General features: G+C 33.6%; 4 protein-coding genes across 4 annotated transcripts; 2 read left to right on the top strand and 2 right to left on the bottom strand.

Annotated features, from left to right (window-relative positions):
- Window positions 1-725: 725 nt before the first annotated feature.
- LOC122589876 (ADP-ribosylation factor-like protein 8a) lies at window positions 726-3,312 on the bottom strand. Its single transcript, XM_043762203.1, has 6 exons — window positions 3,108-3,312; window positions 2,109-2,190; window positions 1,967-1,999; window positions 1,746-1,867; window positions 1,472-1,633; window positions 726-1,043 (listed from the first exon to the last, which is right to left on the bottom strand). Exons 1-6 carry the CDS (start codon window positions 3,143-3,145, stop codon window positions 926-928), a joined length of 555 nt encoding a protein of 184 aa, XP_043618138.1. The 5' UTR covers window positions 3,146-3,312; the 3' UTR covers window positions 726-925.
- A 2,409-nt stretch (window positions 3,313-5,721) lies between these two features.
- LOC122588155 lies at window positions 5,722-9,102 on the top strand. Its single transcript, XM_043760288.1, has 9 exons — window positions 5,722-5,952; window positions 6,106-6,290; window positions 6,392-6,667; window positions 6,765-6,845; window positions 7,071-7,124; window positions 7,227-7,298; window positions 7,684-7,843; window positions 7,941-8,111; window positions 8,392-9,102. The coding sequence occupies exons 1-9, from the start codon at window positions 5,764-5,766 to the stop codon at window positions 8,764-8,766; spliced, it is 1,563 nt and encodes a 520-aa protein (XP_043616223.1). The 5' UTR covers window positions 5,722-5,763; the 3' UTR covers window positions 8,767-9,102.
- A 2,498-nt stretch (window positions 9,103-11,600) lies between these two features.
- On the top strand, window positions 11,601-15,783 carry LOC122588586. The gene is made up of 3 exons (XM_043760724.1): window positions 11,601-11,994; window positions 12,701-13,266; window positions 14,756-15,783. The coding sequence occupies exons 2-3, from the start codon at window positions 12,706-12,708 to the stop codon at window positions 15,605-15,607; spliced, it is 1,413 nt and encodes a 470-aa protein (XP_043616659.1). The 5' UTR covers window positions 11,601-11,994; window positions 12,701-12,705; the 3' UTR covers window positions 15,608-15,783.
- Window positions 15,744-19,534, bottom strand: LOC122588585 (glutamate receptor 1.3-like). Its single transcript, XM_043760723.1, has 5 exons — window positions 19,291-19,534; window positions 17,174-18,390; window positions 16,787-17,087; window positions 16,319-16,698; window positions 15,744-16,226 (listed from the first exon to the last, which is right to left on the bottom strand). The coding sequence occupies exons 1-5, from the start codon at window positions 19,532-19,534 to the stop codon at window positions 15,894-15,896; spliced, it is 2,475 nt and encodes an 824-aa protein (XP_043616658.1). The 3' UTR covers window positions 15,744-15,893.
- Between the last annotated feature and the right edge of the window lie 154 nt (window positions 19,535-19,688).

Here is a 19,688-nt window from a genome sequence, read left to right as displayed (position 1 = left end):
GGATGAAACCGGAATATAGTTGATATGTTGTACGAATTATTTGTATGTAGGGTTTGAATCCCTTTCTTTTGGTTCCCTTGGAAATTTATAAATTTAAAGATAGGAAAGTACGAAAGGCAATTAAAAAAAACGATAAATGACAAAGATCCGATCAAACATTATTTTAATAAAAAAAATCTTTGTTATGTAAGATGACTATAGAGATCTAGTATACTAGCTAAAATTTATAGATGCTGCATTGAACCCTCTGATAAAGTCTTGATACACAAAGAGTTATGAAGGGGCATGTAGCGAGTCCAACAAGACCAAGTTTAATGTTTTGTTCATCTATAATAAAAGGTACCCATCATGATTTTTTACGATTACTATTCGCCTTTCTTAGCACTAGACTGACATTCTCATTTCGCTTGCACGTAATAACTTTTGCCGCATGCGCTGTAAAAAATCTCTAAACAAAGATAGGTTCCAAGAGACCTTACCATTTTGAGATAAGGCCACTAGCATAACCTTACCTGAAACATTTTGACCCACACTTGGTTATCTATTTTCACTAGTTACCCAACCCACCCATTTCACCATCTAGACAACTTGGATGTGTGGTCTACACCAGAACTGCAACAATCGAAGTTAAAAGCTAGTGGTTATTATTTCGAGGTTCTCATTGTTAAAGATCAAAATAATCATATCTGTAAAAAAAGGCTAGAAAAGCGTGGTAGAGCCTGCTCTTGAAACAACTGTTTAGAACATCAATAGAAATGGATGAAAAAATATACAAAGAAAGTGTACAGAGGACAAAGGTATATGATCAGGAGACACTGATATGTAAACTCACTAAAATACCCATCCCTCTATTCCACATTCAGATTTGGCAAATTCAACCCAAAAATCAGCACAAATAAAATCCACTTTTTTTCAAGCTTGATCCTTAACTTTTGGATTTTGAATGCTTCACAAGCCAATCGATGACTGAATCGATGTTTGTTGAGTTCTTACACGAGATCATAAAGCAACACACTTCTCGATCTGTAATAGACTTCAAATCCCTGGCACACCATCATCAACAAAAGGCTTGAATGTGTTAATTGAAGCTAGCTATATTAAAATGAAGATGATTCGGCCAGAAATATATACACACAGCAGTTTAAACTAACTTGTGATTAAAACCGCCATATGTGCACATCACAGTAAATCATGAGTTAGTGATGTGGGGTCACATCACATCTCTAAAATAATATTAGATGACAAATCTCTAAAAATCTTTATTAACATTTAACCATAATATTTGAATGTGTTATACCCTGACGACCTAAGAAGCATTCATGTAAAAAAAAAAAATTTAAGTGACCTAAGAATTTCTCAAATCCAACATTGTATGTATATACTATATGCAAATGTGTGCAGACATGCACATATGTAAAAAAAAAAATATTATACACATCTGAACACTGAATATTAAAAAAAATGGTCTTACATCTGATCAGTCAAAGCTTGCTTAGAGAGGGCACCAGCCTTGTCAATTTTATTGCCCAAAACCAACAAAGGTATACCACTCAAGGACGATTTGCTCAGCAGATCATGGAGTTCACCCTTTGAGGTGCTCAAATTATCATGATCTGCAGCATCCACAACATAACTGCACCCACAAATATTATGGTTAAAACATCAGAATGCAATTATAAAAAAACAAAAGAGCCAAATTATTTACAAATCATAAGTTGATGCCTTATAAAGTGAAGGTAGCATACACAATGGCAGATACTGCACGACAGTATCTCTCCCACATACTGCGAAACCGGGGTTGACCTCCAAGATCCCACAACTTTATTGTTACATTCCCTTTAGTTACCTTGCGCATGTTAAATCCAACCTGACAGCCGCACAAGAATAAATCATAAGACAATATAAATCTCAAGACATGGTTAACATGTTTTTTGGACCAATAGTATCAAATTAGATGAGAACTCACTGTAGGAATCATGTCCTCACTATATCCGCCGGTCTGCAAACAAAATAGAGAAACGAAAGATTTCACCATGTTAAATGATTTCACGAAAAACTGAATCAAACAATATGATTGAAATACATATAGCTGCTTTAACTTTACTTACAGCAACAACATTAACAAGTGAAGTTTTGCCAGCATTCTGGAGTCCAATCAAAGAAAGCTCCATTTCTTGCTTAAAGAATAGGCTGCAACATATGATTTCAAAATAAGTTCATACACTTGTATAAAATGTTCAAGCATTTAAAGCCTTAAAGCTACATTGACCTAAGGTTTTAATTAATAGCATATGAAGTAACATATTCAATTTCATAATTTAACTCGTACAAAAAGTAGAAAATCATTATTTTTGCAAGGTCTGACAGGTGGTAGGAGGTTTAAAGAGAGATAGTTAAGAGAAAGTAATAGACATGAATGCTCTTAAGATGACATCTGATTAACATAATGCTGACACATGAATACCACAGAGTCATCAACCTAATCTATTTCTAATAGTAATTGTTGATCTTTTTGCCGTATATTGTGTGCAGATTATAGAAAAGACCATCAAAAACATGAAATTTGTAGATATAATTTGAAGCATAGCTCAGTTTCTTAACAAATCACGTAAATTATCAAGCTTTTAGGACTAGACTGGACATATGATCCATCAAAATCATTTTAATAAATGAACGTCTAAAACTACATACGATACGCCTACACGATGTAATTTACTAGCTGAACCTATGAATATTACCACATAGTAGTTAGTTAAAAACAAAAGAAACCGAGGATATATAGAAATCGCGACAAACAATAGACGCAGCAAAAAGAACCATAGTTTAGAAAACGGTTGAAACATCTACGACAGCTAAGAATGACAGTTTAGTCCACTGTCTTTATTTAACACATCATTAGCTCTTTACACAATTCGCGATATCCGACTAAATAAAAAACAACATCCAAAGAGTCCTTAATATGCAAATTTAAACTAAGTTTATCTATCAATAAATAATTAAATACTACTACCAATACAAATCATCATAATGTAAAGAAGATAACAAAATTGGGGCATGAGCATAAATTAAACTAAAATCATCATCATAAACAAATTCAAAAGATTTACCTTCTGAGCCAATTCATAAAAGCTTCCCATATCCCCATTATTATTATTATTATTGCTATTACAATTCAATTGAACTAAAACTCTATCGATTTGAATTTGACTTTTTTTAACAACAAATTTTGACTCTCAATTTCGATAGATAAATAGAAGGATTTTAAAATGGGGATTGTACAGCTATAGGTATGAGTATTTAATAAGATGTTCCAGTCTGTGAATGGTGGACCAATCAGATAAGAGTTTGAGACTTTGATTGAGTTGTATTTGTATCAGGTTAACGTGTGGCGCGTGAAGATTGGTTTTTTTTTTTAATTTAAAATTTAATCAATGGACGTGGTTGGATTGGATTGACGACTGCACTTTTTTAAAATTCTTATTGGTGCGTTCTATCTACTCGCTGATTGCTATTATTTGGTTTTATCTTTCCTGATGTAAAACTTCGACTGAACGTTAAAAAAAAAAAGTATGTTAGAAAAATCTTACAACACATACGACCAAAATAACAACCAAAAGAAGAAACTGCTTCAGAGGTTTTAAGCTAGGTAGACTTTACTTCTTCTTAAATAGAAAGCTCGGTTGCTTCCATTTTCTACTTAAATGGTAGAAATGTCATCCAACTTTTTCATAGGTTAAGGATCGAACTCATAAACTCTGTTTCTAAAAACTAAAATGTTTACCCTTTTTCATTAAATTTGTTTGGAGCATCTATAATTATCTTTATAAATTACAGTAGTTAATAAAGAGTTGAAATTGTTTATGATTTAAGTTTTAATAGTGAAATCAAATATTTTTTGACATGGCATGAAAAATGTTTATTTTTGTCGATCTCTTTAAAATTTAATGTCTGCTTTAATCATAATGCTTTATAACGTTTTTAAATACTAAAAGATGTAGCTTTTATATGTTCAACTAGGTAGTTCAAGCCCCGCATTGCGGGGCCGTATTTCTTGTTTTTTTTCTTTAACTGCAATACCACAAACACAACATCTTAAGTATGTTTAAGTTCATATTAATAATTTCTTGAAACACAATGTTTAAAAAAACTCCGAAAGAAAAAGTATAAGCGCAAATATATTTATTTTAAAGGCAATGACACAACACATTCAAACGTTGCTACTCCATTTAAGACCATATGTTTGTTTAATGTAATATGCTTGCGGCCTTTTTACATGGTATGACAAGTGGCAATGTACCGATACTCCATCATGATTATGTCACTCAGAAAATAAGAAAGAAAAAATATTGACAAAATAAACTCAAAAGTTAATAGAAAACAAAAAGAATCAACATAATATATGTAAACAAATTAATATCAAGAATTTAAAAAAATATATATAAGATATTATTTTAATTTTTTTTATAGAAAACAAAATGTTAAAAAGCATAGTTTTACACACAAAAAAATAGAAAATAATTGTTGAGAAAACCCCAAAAGCAAAATCTAAAAACAAAAACTTCAAAAAAAATTTTTTTATAAAAATGGTTTGATATAAATAAAATCAAATTAGTTAAATTAGTTTCATATAAAAGCAAATGAAACAAAAATGGGCAAAAGTATAAATACTAATATGTGTAAATATAAAACTCCAAGGTTATATATGAAAATTATGTTGGTGAGAAAAAAAAAGTTTAAAAATGATAGGGGGGAGTCGAACCAAAGACCTCTCCCAAAGATTGGTAGGGGCTTTACCACCCAACTAAACTTATGCTTTAAGTAAATTTTGACATATATCGAATTTATCCTGAAAATGCGACAAAATAGCTACTATTTACATCCACTTCCTTTATTAAAGAAGGCAATAGCATCACAAGTTGATGATATGTCAAATTGATATTTATAAGCTTACTATTAGAAATGTTTATGGAAAGATTTTATGTCCAACTCTATTACTAGAAGATACACCAAAAGTATAATAAATAAGGATGTACTGCGAACTAAATATTCGATCAATGAACAATTTTCTAATGGCCGAACTTGAACAAGAAAGTTTCATCAATATGAACAACAATAGCTTTTTGAGCTCGATCATTTGTGTTCGTGATAGTTTGTTCTTAAGCATTTGTTCATTAAAATATGCATTATTACTTGCATGAGATTTTAATATGCCATTTCAGACTACTATAAGTTTTTCTATAAGAGTTCGGATATATATTTTGTAATATTGAATTCACATTCCAAAGCTTGATAATTATATATTGGGTATTTTGTAGTTCGTTTGTGTTTAGTTTGAACAACAAATATGAACTATTTATTGTTCGACTATTTATTCATACACCAATTGTTAGATTGAACGACATTCATTCGAATTTTTTATATAACTAATAATATTAACTCATGAAATTAGCCAAGCTTGTTTTTTTGGGGGTGGCAAAAGGTTTATATACAAAATTAGAAAGGATCAAAGGAGGGAAAATCTTGTTATTCACACACAAGGCAGCCATATATTCTAAAAAAAGTGATTGTATCACCAATATCTTCGGCTTCTTTGATTCTAGATCATCAAAATTCCTTACACACAACCTATATATACAAAACACTGATCACAAAGCTATCCTTACCTTAATCACCAAGTTATACAATTATGCATTCCTTTTTTCCTTTTTCACCACCCCATTCCTTCATTTCTTTTCCACATTATCATAAACACATTGTCTTCCCATGTCGAATTTTAAGGCATTCAAGCTTCCTTTTATCTCGTTATTGCTTTTCACATCCGTTCTCACCAAGAATTCATCGGTTTTTGCTTCCCCTTTTGTTAGAATCCAAGGCTTTAGCAGGCCTGACCCTCTTCGCCATTTGAAGTTGTATAAAGGAGGTTATGATATACGCAACAAACATTATTGGGCTGTAAGTTTTCATTTAGATTTCCAAATGGACGTTTTTTACTTTTCACAACAAAAAAATAATGAAATAATCTTGGTTGTTACAATTATGTAAAGATGTACTATGTTTTGAAGTTTTTTATTTTTTAATTGATATATGTTTTCTGAAAATGGCCAGTCTGCGGCATATACAGGCATCCATGGCTACACTATGGCAGGAATTTGGATGATTTTTGGCTTAGGTTTTGGGGGTTTCTTGATCGTAAAGAGTTTTAATGGAGGTTTCCATCCATTTTTTGATCATCCAAGTTCTTACTACATTGCCTGTTTTGCACTCATTGCGTTGTTCACTTTATTTGCCATGTAAGTTTATCATACGTACATTCATCGTATACCCATAGTTTATCTATATAATATTGGATATTCATATCGGGTTATTCATTGTTTTGGGTTTTTTTTTGAAGAATTATGTCAAGTTTGATTTTGGCTGCAAATCAAAGCTCTTTCCACAAATCCAAGAACCTTATGGATACAATTTTTGGAGCATCTAATAGCATGAAACAAACAATTGAATCTGTTATACAAAGCTTAACAAAAATCAAGACCCTTTTAAAACCTTATGATAGCCAAACATCTGAGCTTTTGAATCAGATAACTAACCAAATGAGGAAGGAAACTACTTCAATTCAAAGCTTTGTTGACGAGGCTAAGCAGGCTTCTAGTCGTGCAATAAAGGCACTGTAAGCAATCATACTTGAATACTTATGTTCCTAAAGTTTTAGTTGTATTGCAGTTTGCCATGCTTGTAACTTATAATAATCTATCGTTATGTTTCAGGCACGTTGCAAACCTTGTTTTTGTAACGGTCAACTTGATGGTGTTAGTTGCAGGATGTGGTGAGAATTTCTTTATGATGATGCACTGAACAAATAGATCATGGTAGATTTTTTCTGATCATAAATTTATATGAATTTAAATTTCACTGGTCTCATCTAATATGGAGACATTACCTACGAAACAGAGAGGGGAAGCTGATATATATGCTTTTGTATATATACTTAGTTATCGTATTCCACCTTGTGCTTATTTGTATCATTTATTTTGAATTATAGTACGAAAGTTGCATTTGTTATAGACTAACAGATTGCTATTTGATTCAGCTGTCATCTTGTTGCATTGGCAACCTGGATATATCATGTGAGCTACACGATGTTTATGCTTATGTAACTTTTCATAAATCAACGTTTCAACTATCAAGACTTGAAGTATAATGTGCATTAACACCCTCTATACACACAGGCTTATTGTTGTTTGCTGGATCTTGACAACGGTTTGTTGGATCTTAACCGGCGTTGATTTCTTCTTTCAAATGTGAGTAGCGTCGTGTCATATCTCATGAGTATAAACACCCTATCATAAAGGGTAACCAAAATTTACCCAATTTATATTTCAGATTTTCAGTCCAAACCATCATAATTAAACCATTTAAGTTTTCATTATATCCATCTAAAAAAAACAAGCTTTTTTATGTGATGTGACCATGTCAAAAGTGTTGTTGACATGGAAGTCCTTAGTCTTGGTAACTTTTGACCATGTTGACTTTGTGTCTTTCGTTTAATGAGGATGATTTGCTGGGGTTTTTTTGGCATACAATAAGTTCTTCACATAAATCAAATTTTGGTTAACTTTTTATGCGATGAGCTTCTAACAAATTTTGTGATTATTTCATTTCTGAAATCACTAAATGACTATGCAGTTTTGCAGGGGATACTTGTACAATATTTGAGGATTTTGAACAAAATAGAAATCCTGAAAACAATGGTATGATGTCAATCCTATCTTCGTGTTCAAATTCTTCAATGTCTGAAAAATTCATGGCTCATCTTGGATACATCGTTCATAGATACATAGCCGAGGTACATGCAATATCTTTATATCAGAACTATAGGTCTATCATCCTATTTATTCTACAATATAATCATGATTAGTGCTTATTATGTTCTTCCATCGCAGTCCAACTCACAAATAACATCATTGGCTCACAAAATGATTGGACTAGATAACCAGAGTGATGCTTCTTTCGTGATTGACAAAATTTGTGATCCTTTCTCTGGCTCGCCTAATTACACCTATACTCCTGGAAATTGCCAACAAGATGCTATTCAAATTCACGAGCTTCCAAGTGTCAGTTTCTCAATCCATGACCTTAAACCAACTTCCATTATTTAATCCATGATAGAACTATTTGTAAATTTGTCCTTAAAGAGATTTGAACCCACAACCTTTTGGTTGTTAGGCCACCATGAATACCAATAGGCCAAAAGCCCTTCGGTTGGATTGACTCTACATAGCTTGGAAAACCATATAGTTAGACACAAAACAATCTATACATATTTTTTTATGTATATATATTAAGAACACGAGAATTGACTTATTTTCCTCTCATATTGGAGTGTGTGTGCAGATTCTTTCAACATTAACTTGTGACAAAGACACACCAACAGAAATTTGCAGAAATGAAGGAAGATTTTTTCCAGAATCCTCATACGGAAAGACAATGGCTTACATACAATCTATTATACACTTGATCGCTGCATATCCAGATTTACAGAACTTAACTGGATGCACTCCGCTAAAACATGCAATTTCTGATGTGGCATCACGTCAATGCAAACCATTCAAAGCCACGGCTAAATTGCTATGGGCTTCTATCCTAACCCTTTCTATCGATATGATGGTTTTAACATTGTTTTGGATTGGAAAAGCTTACCAAGAGAAGGGAAAATGCTTTTGCTTATGTTCAATCGTTCCTAAGCGATTCAATCCACAAACTTTGTAAACAAAAGTGTATAGAATTACGTAACTGAACCTGGCAATCAAGTCTCAAGACTTTGGTTAACTCAACAAGGTTTATGTATATAAGTATACAACATCAGATATTTTCATTTGTTAAATTATCAACAATTTAAGTTGATCATTAATAATACAAAATAATTTATCAAAATGCGATAATTTGTAGGGCCCACGTAGTAACTCGACTAAAAAATCGTTATGATTTATTAACTTGTAAGGGGATGAACATAGACACAACCAAGGTTTGCATTATATGATAGTCACTATTGTAATACATCTATTAATATTGATATTCTAGCTTGTACAAACTCTATAATTTAATTTAAAGGAATCTGTTTTAGGATGAAAAAAAATTGGTTAGCACCATCTTTCTTGATATTTAAAGTGATAATTCATTGTTCTTGTAATGTGAATGTTGTTAATAAATTTGCTTGTTTTGGGAACAATAGTGGGTCCATTGGAGCTGGATGTTGATCCAAACTTGTGGCTTTGGCAAGTTAATATGATAAATGACAATTGTTTGCAGTTGGTGAAATGGCTAAACTTCTTTCTAACTTAACCAACAAAACAAATGAATTACATATTTGGTTAATGTAAAACCATAATAAGTTATGGAAAGGAATTGTAGTTCTTGACTTCTTGAACATCAACTGAGATTTTTCATTGGCAAGCTTTCCTGTAAGGATTTTGTCTTGCACAATGCAAAGCCCTGTTATGCGCTAGCGCTAGCTTGACAACATTCAGGCTCTTCTTCTGAGCGAGGGGAGCTTGCCCTTCTCGAGCGTACGACATAGATATAGCTATTAACTTGTAAAGTTGTATAAAAGGAGAAAGAGAATAACTAAATAAATTTTAAACCAAAAGTTGGGTTAAAAAATAGTTTATTGAGGATCTCCCCCCTAATCTTAGATAGGTCGTCTGGGGGTTCGCCGCGGTTCATTTCTGTACTTGGAATATATTTTTGTGAAAACAATAGAAGCTAATAATACTTTTAACAAAAACACATAAATAATGCTACAATAGGACTCCAATTAGGTACCAAGTTATGCTCTTCCTTTCGCACAATGCCTAACTATATGGCAGTTATCAACCACTCATATTGTGTTACACAGTCATATAAAGAAAAGAAAGAAACTCATCAGTGTCGTCTTATGAGAGTTTTGAGTCTCAATACCTTGACGGTGTATAGGGAGGTTAAGATGTAGGCATACCTTACCTCTACAGCTCCACCTAAGTAGTGAGTCTGCTTTCATTTTCTATCTAAATAGTAGAAAATGACCTCCAACCTAACAAAAGTATACCGTCATATGTTTATGCTAATTATATTAATCATTTCTTATAAATAAGTTTGTAAAAGTATACTATTTTAATCAAGATTTTATAGATTTCTAAAGAATACCTAAGAAAATGGTAAAATCACAATGAAAATTGAAGTAAATGACAATAAACATCTCAAGAAACGTATTATAAAATATTAAAGGGAAATGATTAACACAACCCCTAAGGCTATGTATAATACGTTATTAGATGCATAAATGACTTAAGAGTGAAGATTATCATATCTTATATTTTGCAGATTAATATCCATTTTATAACCTTCTATGTATGTAATAACGTATTAAACATAAGCCTTTTTTTTAATCATTTTTCAATATTAAAAACTAAATTTGAAATTTTATAAATTTTAACATTTCAAAAAAGCATTAAAGGCGCAATACAATTTCACATCTTGCAATAAGATTACAAAATTTTCAATTATGACATTTTACGACTAACTTTGACCTTTTTGTGCAAACTTCAAGTTTTTATTTTTATTTTTTAATTCTTGACTTTTAATTGCGATTTTTGGTATATTGTTGTGATATTTGAGTTTTTTTATAATTTTAATTTTTTCATTGTGATTTTTAGTATTTTATAGGGTAGATGGGCTAAGTTGTGATTTTTTCTTTTTGTTGGAATTGTTAATTTATATTGTAACTTCTCACTTTATTTATAAAATCCATATAATTTTGGCATAGTTCGATTACTTTGTCACAGGTAAAGTTATTTTAACCGGGTTTTTGCTGAAGAGTCTTTTCGATGAACAAATCTTTTTAAAACATTTTTTCAAGAAAGAAAATCTCTGACAACTTTAAACTTAAGACCTTAGGTTTTAGGTAAAACTCTTTCTGACACATAAGTGATCAATCCACCCAAACGAGTGGGCTAATTCGTTCATTCATATAATTCTACATAGGTTGATTATTTCAGATTAATGAGTCAGCAATGTACAAAAAGGGTCTTGCTGATAACAGACCATAAGGGTGTCGTTAATGAGAATTTTGATATAACAATTACATTTTTTTATATATAGAAAATCCCACTAGTTAGCATTTTCTAATAAGGCATGCATCAGAAAAGCTTATTTTTTTTACAATTTCTTTTTAGAAAATATCTAGTCGGAAAATTCTATCGGAAAAGATGACCGGAGAAGTTGATCGAAAAAGAAAAAATGAAAGAATAAATTTATTTGTATGATTTTCATTTTTCATCCCTCAAGTAGCTTAATTTTTTCACTTTAATTTCGTCTCTCGGGTGGAATGTGAAATGACATGCCCTCACGTGTTTAACACTTGCGTACGTTAACGGCCAAAAACTAACGCCGTTTGGCCAAAGAACCACGATTGCAAGTTTTTGTCAACTTTAAGGTCAAAATTGATATTTTTCACTTCAGGGATCAAAAGTAAAAAATATGTCAAACTTAAAAATGTAATTTACTCCAAGATTTATAAATAGGACTATAGGAGGTGTTTTGGACTTTTGGTATGAGAAAAGAAAAATGGAAACCCACCTGGCAAAGAACCGGAGCGGTGATGGCAGTAAATCGGAGTATAATAATTAAAAGAAAAAAAAAAAACACAAAGAACCAAACTAGTCGTTGACATAAATACAATAATAATACGAGTAATCATCATCGTCATCTTCTACAGCACACCATCTAATCAAAACAATACATACATACATACATATATATGTTCCAAATCAGCAACAACCTTATTTTAGAGAGAGAAAGAGGTTTTCTGGTCTTAAGTCACAATCACCACCGTCTATATTCAGTATAACAAATAAAGGCGGCATCATCATCATCATCAGCTCCAGATCCAAAACAGAATCCATTTCCCAAACAATTTCATTTCATTATTTTATATACATACCAAATCAATGGTATCATCAGGTACTTCATTTCTTCATCTTTTTAATTTTTTCTAATTTTTTACATACATACATATGAATGTGCTCACTTAGGTTTTAGTTATTCCATTATCTATTATTTCAGCTGAATATTAAACTATTCCTGTAATAATCAAATGTTCACTTTATTACTAGTAAGTATATATACATATACATATTGTACATGTGATATACTGATAGTTTAGGATGTTTGGGAACATGTTTGGCTTTGAGGTTTTATAAGATTCGTACCCCGTGACTATGGATGGATGGAGCATCTTATCACTTTGATGTATTTTAGCAAAATAAGTGACCACTAGATCAAAAAAGAAACAGACAGTGTCTCATGATTGTTGATTATTTTTTGTTAGTTTCATATAGACAAATGTCTCTTTTACCCTTCTCAACTCAAGGACACTCGTTTTTGTGACAATGTATAAATATGGGTAGAACAAGAAACTTAGTATTGATTTTGAAGGTGGACACTCGTTTTTTGGTATAAGCTAAACTTATTTGGGATAATATGAGTATCTGTTAACTAAAGCTAAAACAATTTTTTGATGGTACCATGTTATCTTACGGTCAAAACATATAAATTTACAGTTTTTACACAGAGCATAATTTAAAAGAAGGAAACCGGATATTATCTTGATCGTATAAGGATCCATATATTTAGGTTGCATTTTCTTAACTGCGGCATTATCTTGAAGGTTAAATGGAGAACAAAATGAGGATGAAGAACAAATACAGGAAACCAACTACTTTACATTACTTTGCAGGAAGCAGATATAAGTTCTCCGTTATCGTATGCAGCTTTATTGGATGCCTTTTTTTGTTCCACTTTTACTTCCTGAATCAAAGTCAACGCAGTCAAGGTACACTAACACAAATACACACGAGTCATCCGTTATATCGGGAACTTGTAGAAGTGGAGAACGAGAACATAAAAATTCCTCCACCTAGGAAGAGATCTCCACGTGCTATCAAACGGAAACCTAAACGACCGACCACTTTGATTGAAGAGTTTCTTGATGAAACTTCTCAACTTAGATACATATTCTTTCCTGGTCAAAAGACCGCCATCGACCCGATTAAGGATGCGGGTAATGAGAGTCTTTATTATCATCCTGGTAGAATCTGGTTAGATACCGATGGCAATCCTATTCAAGCTCATGGAGGAGGTATACTGTATGATGATCGATCAAGAACCTACTATTGGTATGGTGAATACAAAGACGGTCCCACTTACCATGCTCACAAAAAAGCAGCAGCACGGGTTAGTATCTTAACCTTTATAAGTGGAATTATTGTAATGGTTTTGATGCCTTGTGACAACACACACACACACAGAGGTCCTATTCTTGTTTCTGCACCTTTTAGCACATGAAGTGTCATGATAGTTTAAGTTGAAGGAACAATACATCCGTCTTCCTATTCTTTACGTGATCTACTTTAAACTCGCAACTTATGGTATTTTTTTCGATGATTGGTACTGCAATAGAACAACATACACCTATTCCATTTTTATATGAGCAAGAGTATATGTATATCTGCTATATTCCTTGCACCTGCAGCTTTTTTTTTCTCCTTTCTTTCAAATGACATTCTATCCTACTCTTAAATTACACGTATGCCTGGGATGAAACCAGGTCTCTCAGAAAACCTCTATTAATTCACCCCCACAAATGCGGGAAGTGGGACTTGAACCTAGGTGGATCCTCCCGAGGTCAAAGACCTTTCCAATGGGCCACCGACCCCATTGGCTTACACCTCAAGCTTAACCAGTGAACTTCTAAAAGTATCTGGCTATCTAAGCCTCTGCTTTCCTGTTTTGTAAGAATTACCAACTTATAAGACTTGTATGCATCTCATTTTTACATTCATATTCCACATATTGTGAGGTCAGAGAGTTGTAACTTGTAAGGATAGCAGCATTTTAAGTATGGCAACATGGGTGGGTTGTGCAAGTTGTTTAATAGTTTAACAATGAGGTTTGAAAATAATGAAGTGATACAGGTTGGGCTGGATTGATCTGAAACACTTATCGTCCAAAATCTTAATTTTTTATAGTAAATGATTTTCCCATTAAATACGATTTCAAATAGTGTATCATTTCAATTTCAGTGAGAATCTATTTTTGAGTATTTTTTTAGCAGCAAATTTGGGCTCAGCTTCATCGCCTCTTCATAATATACCCAACTCCAATTTCAAAGTCTCAACCCTGTCTCCATCAGTCCATCTATTGATTTTGGAGTTTGTTTGCATTAAAAAAAGACTTGGAGCAACTTTCATGTTTTGAAATGTTTCACTCATTTGGATATTTATAAGATTTTTTATTTTGCTTCGGACGACTTTCAACGTGTTTCACCCAGTTATCCCTCCATAAGTAATTTCATGAAATTGCCACGTTGACAGTATCTTCATTGATTCATGTAATCATTTTCTATAACAATCTTGAAAAGTTGGTGCAATGATTTACAATGGTGATTCATAATTTCTTTATACACAAGAAAGACAGTTTGGAGAGAGAAAAACTTGGGAAAACGGTCACTTGACATCCCTATCTCTTTTCTATATATCTCTTATTAAATAGGAAAGACTAACAACCAACTACTGTATTAAACTAACTAATTGAACTTCTTGACTTATATGTTAATCTTCTCATTTACACAGTGCCAGCCTATCATTATCTCATCTGTAAATGCACGAGTCTCTTTATGTAAGAAAGTTCTGGAATCAGTTATGCAGTGTTATTTTGATTGCAGGTTGACATCATTGGTGTGGGTTGCTATTCTTCAAAAGATCTTTGGACATGGAAAAACGAAGGTATTGTGCTAGCAGCAGAAGAAACAGACGAGACTCATGATCTTCACAAGTTTAATGTATTAGAGAGACCGAAAGTAATTTATAATGAAAATACGGGTAAATACATAATGTGGATGCATATAGACGATGCCAATTACACCAAAGCTTCTGTAGGAACTGCCATCAGCAATTCCCCCACTGGTCCCTTTCAGTACATTAAAAGCACAAGACCACATGGGTTTGAAAGCAGAGACATGACCATCTTCAAAGATGATGATGGTGTGGCGTATCTTATATATTCTTCAGAAGACAACAGCGAGCTCCATATCGGGCCACTCACTCAAGATTATCTCGATGTTACAAATGTCATGAGACGGATTCTGGTGGGCCAGCACCGTGAAGCTCCCGCCCTCTTCAAGTATGAAGGAATTTACTACATGGTCACTTCAGGCTGTACTGGGTGGGCTCCGAATGAGGCTCTGGCTCATGCTGCAGAATCTGTCATGGGCCCATGGGAGACGATGGGGAATCCATGTGTTGGTGGTAACAAAATCTTTCGGCTCACTACGTTTTTTGCCCAAAGCACATTTGTCCTTCCTTTACATGGGTTTCCTGGTATATTCATATTTATGGCAGACCGATGGAATCCTGCAGATCTAAGGGACTCGAGGTATGTTTGGTTGCCTTTACTAATTGGGGGACCAGTAGACCGGCCTCTTGATTACTCATTCGGGTTCCCATTGTGGCCACGGGTCTCCATTTATTGGCATAAAAGATGGAGACTTCCCTATAAATGGAGTAGGAAGAAATGATTAATTGCCACCCACTTATCTGGGTATAGTTATATTGTGTACATTATATATACACACTGTTTAGTTACGTATGAGTGTCCATATAGAGAAATATTAATGAGCATGTCGGACAGTTCGAGCATGGAGTCATCTATCATTATGCTTTACTATATGTTAAGTAAATTTTTTGAATTGCATACTCATCGTTTTTACATTACAAAAAATGAATTCTAGGATATCTATACATGCCAAAGCTTATGTATAGGTTTTACATTATGATATATCTGACTTGCATTCCTAGTTACTATCATGTAATATTTCTATATAACAGATATCTAATCGTGGTCATTAATTTTCGTCCAGCTAGAAATGAAATAATACTCTCGACTTCCATCTTCGCACGAACCTTGTAGCCAATTGAGATGATAAGGGCTAAAGCTGAAGAGATCCCAATAACAATAAAGAGACCTCCAAATCTGATAAGGTTTAAAGGTTTGGGTTCTGTGAAAGAATCTTTGTTCAATAAAGAATTCTCATTTACAAACCACTTCTTCTCTAAGTTTATCAGAGTCCCGTTCTCTCTTAATTTAGCAATCTCTCTCGACATATCCGCTACCAACGGTGAACCTTTTGCAAATATCTGAAATGACATAGACGATGATAAGTATTAGTACATTCTAGGAGTGACATGTCTCTACCGCTAAAAAGTGCAAAGAGGGTGGATGTACTTACAAAGCCAAAACCAGAGGAAACAGGCTGAGATGACACCATGGCATAGTCCTCTGCCGAGTACCTAGCAAGAAACATCTTGATGTAGGGAATTTCATCAACAATGGCATCAGCACCACCATGCTTCCCACCTTTCAATAGTGAATCAGCATAATCATCATACGAATAATATTGCTTTTCCCTACAATCTTTAAATTTCAAATTGCTGATGGTCATTAAAGAGCCACCATGAAACCCAACCGTTCCCCCTTTCGATGCTAATTCAAATTGTTCAACTGTCAAAAATGAAGTCAGCGTTGCTGTATAGCCCGTAATCAACACAAGCACCACGATCAACCAAAGAAACAGCATGCATCTTGACAGGTTATTTGACAGTTTCTCCCCTGAAAAACCATGTACAATAACACACTATGAGATTACAATTGAACTTTCTTTCCTGTAATTTTAAGTATCTCTAGACCAAGTGACTACTTTGAGCAGAAAAGAGGGCCAATAAGATGAGCCAAAAGATAGCCCCAACTTGTTGGGATGACGAGCTTTCAGAGTCTTGATCCATAACTTCAATAGCCCAGATTGTAAAGCCAGTGAGAATGGCAAAGCCAGCAAAAGTTAACCATAGTTTCTTGTCCAATGGCTCCAGGAAGATCCAAAAGTCCCTTTCTTTTATTCTTGTCAATGTCCCTATACCAACGTCAGTATAAGTCGCTGTGAAGTCAACATATGCAGATCTATTGGCTAGGATTGTCGAATCGCCAAGAACCCCATCCAGTTCCTGTTGAATCAAACTAAGAAGTTAATGTGTTTTAGTAGCAATATGTGATTGTTAAAACTTCCATGTGAAGTTGAATCATCCTTTACCTTAGTATAGACCTTATTTATAAGAATGTCATAACTTCCTTTTTCGTATGGGACTAACTCATAGGGCACTTCATATGATAATTCATGAATGCAACTATTGAAAACATCAACAGAAAATCCGGTAGCATTTGTGGTGTTCTTTTTAGCATCATATTGTGCATCTACAAAGTATTTAAACTTTAGTCCTGTTCGAACACCGATCCTTAATTTTTTACCAAGATTCGTCCGCAAGATCCAACCTTTAGGAGTAGTTTTAGATCCTCTGGGCCAAATAACTTCTTCCAAACAATTAGTAGAATGTAGAACATTGTTGTTGAAGGGTAGATGTGCTCGTCTAATTCCATTTGACAGAGTCCAATATCCTACTTTCCTTTCTCCATAATCGACAGCATTTATAATCTCAAATCCATTGGAAACCAGTTTTCTTTGACTAAGTCGAAACTGGCCACTTACACCCTTCAATTCGATCTTCAAAGTTTCATTTAGAAGCATATAACCATTTCGTTGGAGTCCAACCCTCTCGAAAGACTCTGCAAGTGCCCAGATTGTATCATATGCCCATATGGCAACCAGAGGGACCTCTCCTGAAAACTCATTGCGCCACCTTTTGGCCAAGTTATGCAGCCTCCTTGACATTGGAACATAAGACCGAAAAGCAAGTGCCCCTTGTACAGACTCGAGTACTTCAAATTCCGTTGAATGCATGCTCTCAGAGGTTTTTTGAGTTAAAATCCATGCATATCCTTCACTCATCATTCCTAAAATCTTTGCATTAACAAAAAGGCGAGATGCTAGCAAAGGTGACATGTGTACAATGATTACTGATGTATGAACTTTCATGAGCTTATTCAAATCTTTGAGGACTTGATCATTTGTTGCTGATTTGGAAATGGAGTACCTATAAGTGATTCGTATGCTTTTGTCTTGGAAAGATTCAAGTAGATAGTGTAACATCTCCGGCCCCTGATCAGCGTCTTCATAAAGGAAGATGACGTCTCTCCATGTATATGATTCGACAAGGGCAGCAATGCTTTTGGCCATAGCAACATCATCTTCTTTAATTTGAAGCAAATAAGGGTATTCCATCAAGGATCTACCGGCAAAAGAATATATAGGAACTGTGGCTTTATCAGCAACCAAGGCCAATTGTTTTGACCCGATGTATATTTCGGGGCCTATGATTGCATTCACCTTAACTGTATTCAGCAGATCAACAACTGTTCAATTAGGCAATCAGATGTTAGGAATTGAAGTCACTCAAACGTATAGATACGGTCATACATGTATGAATGGAACCGCAGCAATGCAAAAGTAAAACATGAGTGAGACGGTAATTAACAGAGGATTTAAGTGCCTATATAAATACATATACAAAAAGGTGCTAACTCAAGTTAAAATAAGCGTGTCAACTAATTTCAGTGCGGTCATACTGCTGACCGACTACAGTACAGTAACCCGATTTGTAACTATTTTTAAAATCAGTTTTTGGACAATATGTTTCAATTGTCAATACCTTACCTCAGTACTGCCACTTAAAAAAAAGTTACAAATTAAACCTTTGAATTTGATAAACATACATAGCCCCGTGAATTTTGCATACCCTCCCCTGAATTTTACATAATCTAAGCATGTTTACCTAACCTTTTCCCATATATATATAAGAACAGTGAAAACACCTTAAAATCATCATTTTGATGCATTAAAAGTTCATAAAACTGACATAGAGCATAACTAATTATCATTATATAAGTGTTTAACACATTGATTCATCAAAATCCGAAAAATCACGTTTTTTGTTGGATGCATCATTTTGATGAATATGCATCCAAGATGGATGCACAAAACAAAAAACATGATTATTTCGATTTTGACGGATAATGTGTTGTTAAACACTTAAATAATGATAATTAGTCATGTAATATGTTAGTTTTATATGCATCAAAATGATGTTTTTAAGGTGTTCTCACCGTTCTTATTTTAAGAGTGTTCTCACCGGAGTGTTACCCTAATATATATATATATATATATATTGATCGAAGTATTTATGTATAGTGATATATAAATAGCTAGAGCAGAAAGAAGCAAAGCAAGAATAAAAAGATCTCATATAATCATACCATTCGACATAGCTTGTAAAGGGTCTCCCTTATGGTCGCTTGTGTGGACAACTATCCGTGTCCTGTAATCACCATGACGAGCATAGAAGTCCGATAATGCCATCATAATGCAACCGTGAATAGATTTCCCGACCGATGATTCCATATCGAAAACAACCCCGACATCAACTATATAGGCACAAAAACCATTGTTTAAAATGCAGAAAAATAATATAATCCAAAGCTTGCTCTTGCTAGACAACATGGGTGTTAACTTGTTATCAACTTCTGAAAAACCAATAATAACCATAACTCCATGAGCACACAAAAAAGAAAAGAGTAAACATGGACTCGCCTAGATTCCTCGAAAGAGATTTTTTATCCCTATTTGCATATATCCCAAATTATACTATTAAAAT

Source organism: Erigeron canadensis, chromosome 2 (assembly GCF_010389155.1).
Source record: "Erigeron canadensis isolate Cc75 chromosome 2, C_canadensis_v1, whole genome shotgun sequence".
In the NCBI taxonomy this organism is placed as follows: domain Eukaryota; kingdom Viridiplantae; phylum Streptophyta; class Magnoliopsida; order Asterales; family Asteraceae; genus Erigeron; species Erigeron canadensis.
This window is presented reverse-complemented; position numbering and strand designations above follow the sequence as displayed.

Excerpts from the sequence above, each read along its gene's own strand:
- LOC122589876 (XM_043762203.1), bottom strand. The coding sequence starts at position 3,145 with ATGGGGATATGGGAAGCTTTTATGAATTGGCTCAGAAG. Across the intron at positions 2,191-3,107 it reads TTTATGAATTGGCTCAGAAG|CCTATTCTTTAAGCAAGAAA; the intron begins GTAAATCTTTTG and ends CATATGTTGCAG. Across the intron at positions 1,634-1,745 it reads CGTGCAGTATCTGCCATTGT|TTATGTTGTGGATGCTGCAG; the intron begins GTATGCTACCTT and ends TTGTGGGTGCAG.
- LOC122588155 (XM_043760288.1), top strand. The coding sequence starts at position 5,764 with ATGTCGAATTTTAAGGCATTCAAGCTTCCTTTTATCTCGTTATTGCTT. Across the intron at positions 7,125-7,226 it reads TGGCAACCTGGATATATCAT|GCTTATTGTTGTTTGCTGGA; the intron begins GTGAGCTACACG and ends CTATACACACAG. Across the intron at positions 7,844-7,940 it reads TTCATAGATACATAGCCGAG|TCCAACTCACAAATAACATC; the intron begins GTACATGCAATA and ends CTTCCATCGCAG.
- LOC122588586 (XM_043760724.1), top strand. The coding sequence starts at position 12,706 with ATGGAGAACAAAATGAGGATGAAGAACAAATACAGGAAACCAACTACT. Across the intron at positions 13,267-14,755 it reads ACAAAAAAGCAGCAGCACGG|GTTGACATCATTGGTGTGGG; the intron begins GTTAGTATCTTA and ends TTTTGATTGCAG.
- LOC122588585 (XM_043760723.1), bottom strand. The coding sequence starts at position 19,534 with ATGTTGTCTAGCAAGAGCAAGCTTTGGATTATATTATTTTTCTGCATT. Across the intron at positions 17,088-17,173 it reads TAAATAAGGTCTATACTAAG|GAACTGGATGGGGTTCTTGG; the intron begins GTAAAGGATGAT and ends TTGATTCAACAG. Across the intron at positions 16,227-16,318 it reads TTTCCTCTGGTTTTGGCTTT|ATATTTGCAAAAGGTTCACC; the intron begins GTAAGTACATCC and ends ATGTCATTTCAG.